This window comes from Melanotaenia boesemani, chromosome 23 (assembly GCF_017639745.1).
Source record: "Melanotaenia boesemani isolate fMelBoe1 chromosome 23, fMelBoe1.pri, whole genome shotgun sequence".
Taxonomy (NCBI): Eukaryota; Metazoa; Chordata; class Actinopteri; order Atheriniformes; family Melanotaeniidae; genus Melanotaenia; species Melanotaenia boesemani.
Window position 1 is genome coordinate 6,101,561 of NC_055704.1, and position 8,450 is coordinate 6,110,010.

General features: G+C 41.5%; 1 protein-coding gene across 1 annotated transcript; it reads right to left on the reverse strand.

Annotated features, from left to right (window-relative positions):
* Nucleotides 1-1,597: 1,597 nt before the first annotated feature.
* Nucleotides 1,598-5,827, reverse strand: LOC121634589. The gene is made up of 8 exons (XM_041977346.1): nucleotides 5,788-5,827; nucleotides 5,532-5,671; nucleotides 5,042-5,126; nucleotides 3,929-4,076; nucleotides 2,708-2,901; nucleotides 2,442-2,589; nucleotides 2,175-2,302; nucleotides 1,598-2,031 (listed from the first exon to the last, which is right to left on the reverse strand). Exons 2-8 carry the CDS (start codon nucleotides 5,576-5,578, stop codon nucleotides 1,732-1,734), a joined length of 1,050 nt encoding a protein of 349 aa, XP_041833280.1. The 5' UTR covers nucleotides 5,579-5,671; nucleotides 5,788-5,827; the 3' UTR covers nucleotides 1,598-1,731.
* Nucleotides 5,828-8,450: the final 2,623 nt, after the last annotated feature.

The window sequence follows — 8,450 nt, forward strand, 5'->3', positions numbered from 1 at the left end:
CAGAGCGCTGAGCACTCCCCTCTAGTGGGCGGAGTCACGGCTGTAGGTGCGGCTAACCAGGCGGAGAAGCTTCACGCTCGTGGACATCTAGGGAAGCGCTCCGACCAGCGGCTAAAACATCTGTCCAGCTGTGAAGGGAAATAAGTCGGAAGGAAGCGAACGTGGATTCTAGCAGCTAAGTGTTTATCCAGCCGACGTTAGGACGGAGAACTGGAGCAGATCGTGTTACATAACGTGCTTCCCGGTCTTGCCACGGTGTCTTGTGGTCGTTAGCGACGCCATCTGCCTAAACTACAGACCAGGTCATTCTTGGGTCGTTCAGTTCTGCTCATGAAATGAAATGAATGAAAAATACTTTATTAATCCCAAAGGGAAATTCAATAAATAACATGTTCAGTTCATTCGCTCTGTCCAGACCTCCATCAGTCTGATCCTCCTTTATCCCGAAGCCAGTGATCTTCTTCATTCCTGACCACACATCCCTCACATTGTTTTTCTGAAGCTTACTTTCCAACTTCTTCCTGTAGTCCTCCTTGCACTTCTTCATTTGTGTTTTAAGTTGTTTTTGTGTGGACTTCAATAACTCCCTGTCTCCATCCCTAAAAGCTTTCTTTTTGATGTTCAGCAGCTTTTTCAGGTCACTGGTGATCCAGGGTTTGTTATTGGGGAAGCACCTCACTGTTCTTGTTGGAACGGTGCTGTCCACACAGAAGTTAATATAATCTGTCACACACTCAGTCAAGGCATTGATGTCATCTCCATGAGGTTCACATAGGACGTTCCAGTCTGTAGCCTCGAAGCATCCTCTCAGAGCATCTTCAGCTTCATTAGACCAGGTTCTAATAGCCTTTCTAATGACTGGTTGTTGCTGAACGATGGGCTTGTAGGAGGAGGAGAGAAGAACTAGGTTATGGTCTGATCTTCCTAAAGGTGGCAGGGCAAAGGAGCTGTATGCATTTTTAATATTTGCACACACTAAAAACTGCTGGGTTAAAAATAACCCAATTTGGGTTATTTGGGTAACCCAGCGCTGGGTCCAATATGGACCGATCCAACGCTGGGTTGTTTTAACTTTCAGGGTTGGGTTAAAGGTTTGACCCAGCATGTTGGGTTATATTTTCTACTCAATGTTGGGTAAAACTTACCATATCGGTTGGGTTAAATCTACCAAAACCTGAGTTGGGAAAACACAACCCAAATTATGGGTTATCATCATCATCATCTTCTTCTTCTTCTTCTTCCTCTTCTAGCTATAGATTACTAAATGATTTCCTTCTTCTTCTGATCATCATACTTATCATTATAATACTTTTAAAAACGTGCACATATTGCATTCTTCCAGACTTCATTTATTAAAAAAACAAAAACATATATTTTTACAGTGGAAGTGTGACAAGAATTACAACTGATACATTGCTTTGAATATGAAAGTTAAACATATGTACATGAAAAACACAGCCATGCATGGCACTAACGGCATGGCTTGAAGCGGCAAAGGCAAAATGCATTACATCTCTGACAACTGGGCCCTCAGTGTATTCGATTCTTTTCCAGGGATGTCAAAGATAACAATTTGAGTAAATTCCCACACTTGGACAAATTGTTTGGGGAAGCAGCAATCAAGGACATAAAATGATTTAAAACACAGGTCAGCTGCATATGTACATGTCAAAAAACACAGCAATGCATGGCACTAACAGCACGGCTTGAAGCAGCAAAGGCAAAATGCCCTTACATCCCTGACAACTGGGCCCTCATGAATTTCACAGTATTCGATTCTTTTCCAGGGATGTCAAAGATAACTGTTTGAATAAATTCCCACACTTGGGCACATTGTTTGGGGTAGCAGCAATCAAGAACATAAAAGGATTTAAAACACACATCAGCTGCACCCAAAAGAGATGGCTGCTCAAGGGCTGCCCCAGAAATGATCACAAATGCTTGCGAGCACACATTGTCCTCACCCAGCATCAACACAAAAGGGTAGTCCACCTGTGCCGAACTCAAGTACTGAACCATGTTGGTTCCGGTCTGGAGAGAGAGAGATAGAGAGAGAGAGAGAGAGAGAGAGAGAGAGAGAGAGAGAGTTGCATGATTCCACGAGTGCATTAATGTAAATTAGATTGACAAAACAATACAGAGCAGTAGCAGGAAAAAATATCTTCTTAACTCACAGGTTGGACATCAATAAAGGCCTTGCGCTTTTCCAGGCTGCTGGGGCGGAAGACTTTTCTCCCAACTTTATATGGGGCACATGGGAACAACATTGGAAGCAGCAGGAGAGCTACATCCCCTTGTGTGTCTGTAAAAATGAAATTGGTTAATTTTTTTCTAAATGCAATAACTTTCAGTTCTGATTTAAATCTAGTATCAGCATTTAATTCAAAGCAGAGCCACCACAATCATTAAAGAAAGTCTAAGAATAATGTTTTAATGAATACCTGCTGGAAGCAAATCTATATTGGCAGGGAGTTCAGCGACCTTCTCTTTTTTAGCTAATTGAATTAATTTGGAAGAGAAAACTGTGCTCCAATTTTCTGTGAGTCTTCCAGAGGACTCTGGGTACAGCACACCAAAATCCTGTGAAATCTTAAAACAGAAAAAGATAAAATGTTATTTAAAATACCAACCAGCCTGTTGATTTACTCTTCTACTACTACTACTACTACTACTACTACTATAAATAAAACCTGTGAGATATGCTCACCATGCCTGGAGTGTCCACCAAACGTGGAAACTCTGCAATGACTGCATGCATCGGTGTGTTGCCGTTGGCACGGATCCACTGAGCCCTGTGGACTGCTGTCTCCAGCATGTATTGGGCAACTTGGGCCGGAGGCCAGATATTGTTCTTGAGCCACTCTGTTAATTGTATGGCTCTGTCTCCAGTTATATTTGGTTCTGTAATGAATAATGTAAAGAGTCATTTTTAACAGAACCACGATGGTCAAGTACTACAAGGTGTGTAGAGTAAATTGAATGCACTTTTCCAATTTCATCCAATGTTACATACATTAGAGTTCCAAAAGTACATGAACCTGAAATATCAGTTTATATTAAACTCGGCTCCGCTCTCCAAAAAGAACACTGCTGTCTGCCTGCAGTTTGATAGAGATGGAGAAGGAAAACATCTAAAAGTTACTGGGTAGGAGCTCTGGAGGAGCAGTTAGGTGCACCTATATAACTGTATATAAACAAACCTCGTCACTTAACAAGGCAGGTGATGCGGACGTTGTGTTGCGGTGCATTGTATCCCCTGATGGCTACCATATTCTTGGAAGGTGAGAGGCGGTGGGGGGAGGCGGGGGAGAGGGTAAAGTCCTTGTAAATCTGCAGTCTGACCATTTGATGTCGCGGAAATTACACACTGGGGCTTTAATGCTGGAAGAAAATACTGCACTCCAGAATATGAACCTACCCCTCTGTGAAATGTTTAGGGTTTTTGCTACATCTGAACTTGTCTGCACAAATGGCATAATGAATTCTTAATTACCAGGGAATTCAATATGGAAAACATCAGACAGTCAAATATCTGTCTGTGAGCTCAAGACAAAGTGGATGAAGTAGTAAGACAACAACCAGGCATGTTCTGAAATTATCAGGTCATTTTCAAACCTTATGCTTACTAAATGTTGACAAAGATCCTGAATGTTTGGTTCCTGTTGTTGCTCTACAAAGAATCACTGATGATACTGATAGGAAAGGTTAGAATACCTTTGCAACTCATACGAAACATTGAATCAGTTCCTTGAACAAATAAATGCCAAATTGAAATGTTTCTGTTTCATAAGATAAAGATTTTATTAATCCCGACAGGGAATTAGTTTGATTGTGTTCTCTTTTATAATTTTTCTGACTCCAAGGGTTCACAAGCTTTCAGAGTAGTATTACAATAAGATCAACAACACCTGAAAAGGCATCTACAAACCTGGAAATGTCATACTGGGGTGTTCTTGGGGTGCTTGTGGAGTTCTTCTCATTTGTGTGCTGCGCAGTCTTTTTCTAATATTACGAAGGCGCTCTTCAAGAAACCCTGTCGCAGGTCTGTGCTTTCTGCCTGGAGTGAACCATGCATCCTAAAGTCAGATGCAGGAACAGGAAAGGACAAAAAAGGAAAAAAAAAAAAAAAAAAGTAAAGTACATTATTAAATGAAAATAGTACCAACCTCAACCTAAGTAAACAGATCTTATACAGTAGACAGAAGTCTTTCTGCACTGCCATCTCAAGGATCAGGTCCTGGTTGGTGGCAGGAACATCAGACATCGGAAAAAAACATAAACCAACGCAAACTGAAACTGAGTGTAGCTGAGATTGTATTCAGAGTGGCTGAATAAAATCTCAGCTACACTCAGTTTCAGTTTGCGTTGGTTTATGTTTTTCCCCATATATTATACAGTATAATGTATATGATATGATACAGCTTAAAGAAAAAGCTGGCTACAGTCTATGGACCCTTTTGGACCGAGCTAGTTCCAGTGCTGGTTTGGAGCCATAGCCAGACTTAGCACCAGTTCTTTGGTTTTTGACCGCCTTAGCACCGGCTCCTGGCTCTCAAAACTGGCTCTTTTCTGGCACCAACTCTTTCCTGGGCCAGAGTTGGAACTTGATCATTTAGCGGCTGTGGGTGGGGCTACCTAGCCACAGTGAAACATGCGAACAGCGTCTCCATACCAGGAAATAGGTAACGAACACAAAAAAACGGGTCGCAGGAGACCCAGTGCTTCTTTCTTCTACTCAGTCATCTGCAGAAATTAAAAATAAACTCTTCAGGACCCTCCTGACAAAGCTCATCTCTGAGCAGCTACAGGGGAAGACACTGCAGCAGCTACGAACGTAGCATCAGCTAGCTGTCTGTTTAAGGGAGATTTATGGGACCAGAATAGAAACTGGGACGCAGCGGTAACTGGCGATTCCGGCCGTCTCTTTCTGTGGAAAACAAAACCACAGCTCTGGCACCAGCACCTGCTCCACGTTGGTGGAAATGAGGTATATGTAACATTTGCTTTGTGAGTTGTGAGTATGGTGCAGTTAGTAACTTACATAGCCTGTGCCAAGGGGGTCTCTTAAACATGGAAACTGATCCACAATTGATGATGCCAGCGCTGCCTTTGTACCGGAAGTTGGACTAGAGAACAAAAACAACAAAAAAATTTGCAGTTGTTACTCAAAAACAACCAGAAAACACAACATTAAAAATTTTACACAATTATTTTCCTAAGATGGCTGAAAAGTGGGCAGTAAATGAATCATTCTTCATCAATTATTGAACCTGATGCATTTGACATATCAAAATGTGTTAATATAATGGCTTAAGGATAGGGAACACATCCTCGAGTCAATCCTGCCCAGGCAGTTTTAATGTTGTGGCCAATCAGCTGTAACCTGACAAGGACAAAGTGTAGGTCACCATAGCTGAAGATGAAACAGAATAATACCAAACCTCCTTTTGCATAGTTTAAGATTTTAGATATCTATTGTGCATTTTGAAATATGCCTTAATATGTGTATGTAATTGATGTGGAAAACTCACTTTTCTCCAAAGCGCTCGATGAGATGGGACACGAGTATTCGGACCATGGATCTCCTCTCATTAATTGAGATGTGATGGCTTTCAAGACTGGCAATCAACGCTCTACCATCAGGGGTTTGGTTGAGGATCTCATGGACATTCTAAACAAGGGGAATGAATAAAACAAAAAATATTTTTCTCAATCAATTGATTTCTCATTCAATTGAAAAGAAATTGGCAGAAAAGGTCAAACCAAACTTAGAACATTTAAACTCACAAATGTTGCTTCTTGCTCAGCAGTAACACTGTGTTGCTCCTTAAGCAGTTCATTAGGTGATGTGCAAACAGCAAGCTCAGGTGCATGAGGGCTGGAAACCTTTCAAATATTTGAAATAAATCAGGGCATTTTTAAGTGTGTATGAAAGAGAATCATCTGATTTAATAGCTTAGTTTTGTTTTTGAACATGAAATACTTACCAGATATACAAGCTGCCAATAAACCTGAAACCTCTTCCCACAACAATAGTTATTCCAATTCCAATTAAGACTTATTTTATCTCTTTAAAATTGTTGCAATAAAGTAAAACTAGATCATAGACAAGACAAACTGTAAATACTGACTGGCTATTACTATAACTATATACAGTTCATTCTATAAGTCACCATATATTTAAAAGAGTCTGTACCTTAAAGAAATAAAACTGTTGTTGTCTTTGTCATTGTGAGATCTGACAACATGGAGAGGATGAAAATCATCAATAGAATCAATATCAACTGCCTCGATTGCTGAGGTAGCGGAAACAGTAAAAGCAAAAAAGTGCCTTTCAAAGCCTGTTGTTTCCCATTTTTTCACAAGGACTTTGACTTTTGAGTTTGTGACAACAATACTCTTAATCGTTCCAAATTGAGGGTCCCCATCTGCAGAATGAGAGAGCAAAAGTGTCACACCTGGCCTGTAATTAGTACCCTTGTACTTAATCCAAGCTGCCAAATACACTTCTGTGAAAGCAGGGATTCCCTCAAACCCACTTCTCACCATCTCAAAATCATCCATGGTACCAAGGAGAGTGGTGCATCCTGGACCTACTTCAAAATCATGTGTGAACATCTGGCCTGACAGTAGGATGTAACACATCATCATTTGATGTCTGAAGGCCTGGGTTTTACAGATGTTCCGAAAGTTGCAGTTCACATGGCTCACCTGTTTGAAAAACCCATGTTTTGCCTCAAAACGCATGGACCAAAAGTGAACAACAGGTCCCAGTTTCCTGATGGCACCAGGATAATGGAGCATGAAATGGTGTTTGGGCTTCAAGTGTCTTTCTGGGTACAGCTCTAAAAAGAGACAATGGTGCTCCTGAATACGATGACCCAAAAAGATGACTGCCCCTTGTGTTAGTTCAGGAGAAAAAATCAGCTCCATACAGCTTAGTAACAAAAGGAGCAGTTCCCAGTTCTGGTTTCCTTCTGGGACCAAATCTCCAATCATGAGGGGTAGCAGTCTTAGTAGACACCATGTCTGTGCTGCTGTTTGCCTTAGAGGCCCATCAGGATTTTTTAAATCCTGGGGTTTAATGGCAGAGGGCTTGTTGCGCCTGTCACAAAATCCATAGTCAAAGCTGGTCAGTCGGTAGTTCAGCTGCTCTAGTGTGACAACTTTCTGCTCAATTAATGAATTGAGCACAAGTTTCACTTCCAAGCCACCAATTCCCTCAAGGATGTCGTGCATAACATCAGGAGCTGCATTGTCAGTTACATGATAGAACTGCAGCTTGTTGAGGGAGCAGTCTCTTTTGATGCCAGTTTCACTTGGTTTTTTTAGCAGGTAGTCTGAAAGGTAGTTCTCTTTATTTCGCATTAATGAAAGGTCCTCAACCTTCTGTACCCTCAGAACCTCTCTGTGAACCCGACACCATCGGCACACGCTATTCCCTGCAAAGCTTTCTGAATAACCAAGCATGCCATTAAGTCCGAGGTTGTCGCCACAGACCTGAGCCACACCAGCCTTAACAGTTCCTTTAAAAACTGAGGTGTCAATCTGAATACCATGTGTTTCCATTGCCTTGATTTCACTCACAACAGGCTCTAGGACAGCATTCATTCCATATGTTTTCACATCATCAGTCTTGTACACTGCCAACAAGAAGTGAGACTTAAGGCTTGACAAATACTCTGGTGGCAAGCATCTAATGGTGAAGTAGATGAATCCAAGTTTGTGCACTGTGGTTTTGGAGCCAAGTGGATTCACCATTTCACAGTCATCACTGTACAGTGTCAGCGGAATAGCCAACTCTTTACAAAAGAGCTCATTAGTTCTGAAGACTGTACCATCTTTAAAATCTTCAAGGGCTATAGTTTCATGTTTCTGCCACTCTAAGATTTTTTCCATCGTGCCTGGGCTTTCCAAGATAACCTTCAACATATGTTTCAGAGGCACATACTGGAAGGTGTCACGAACAGCCACTTGTTTCACAGTTCCTGTCTCTCGATTGGTTTCCTGCATATAGGAAAAGCCAGGGAGTGGCACTGCCTCTGGCTGTATAAAGTATCCCGACTGAGTGAAATACTTCATTTGCTTGTATTCTGTTTCAAAGCCGTCAAATGGTTTAGATGCTAATGCAAACTGCTCTACCAATTCCTCTCCCTTTGGAGTGTCCAAGTGGCCTATCTCTTTCAAAAAAGACACAGTTTTTCTCTTTAGACTGCCAACTACATCTTTGACCAGATTAGATGTGTGTTCGACAACATTGCTGACCCCAGTGAATGTCTGTGAAGACTTGGACTTCAACCTAGCTAAGAATAGTGCAACTCTGTCTCTTATGCTTTCCCCCTCTAATTCATCCCAGTCTTCTACTGATGTCTCACTGCATTCTGCTTGACATAATACATTGCACTGTGGATCTGATAATCTGTCAGTAAATTCATATGAACAACTGCTCT

Excerpts from the sequence above, each read along its gene's own strand:
- LOC121634589 (XM_041977346.1), bottom strand. The coding sequence starts at position 5,578 with ATGGTCCGAATACTCGTGTCCCATCTCATCGAGCGCTTTGGAGAAAA. Across the intron at positions 5,127-5,531 it reads ATCGAGCGCTTTGGAGAAAA|TCCAACTTCCGGTACAAAGG; the intron begins GTGAGTTTTCCA and ends TTTGTTCTCTAG. Across the intron at positions 2,303-2,441 it reads TATAGATTTGCTTCCAGCAG|ACACACAAGGGGATGTAGCT; the intron begins GTATTCATTAAA and ends TCATTTTTACAG.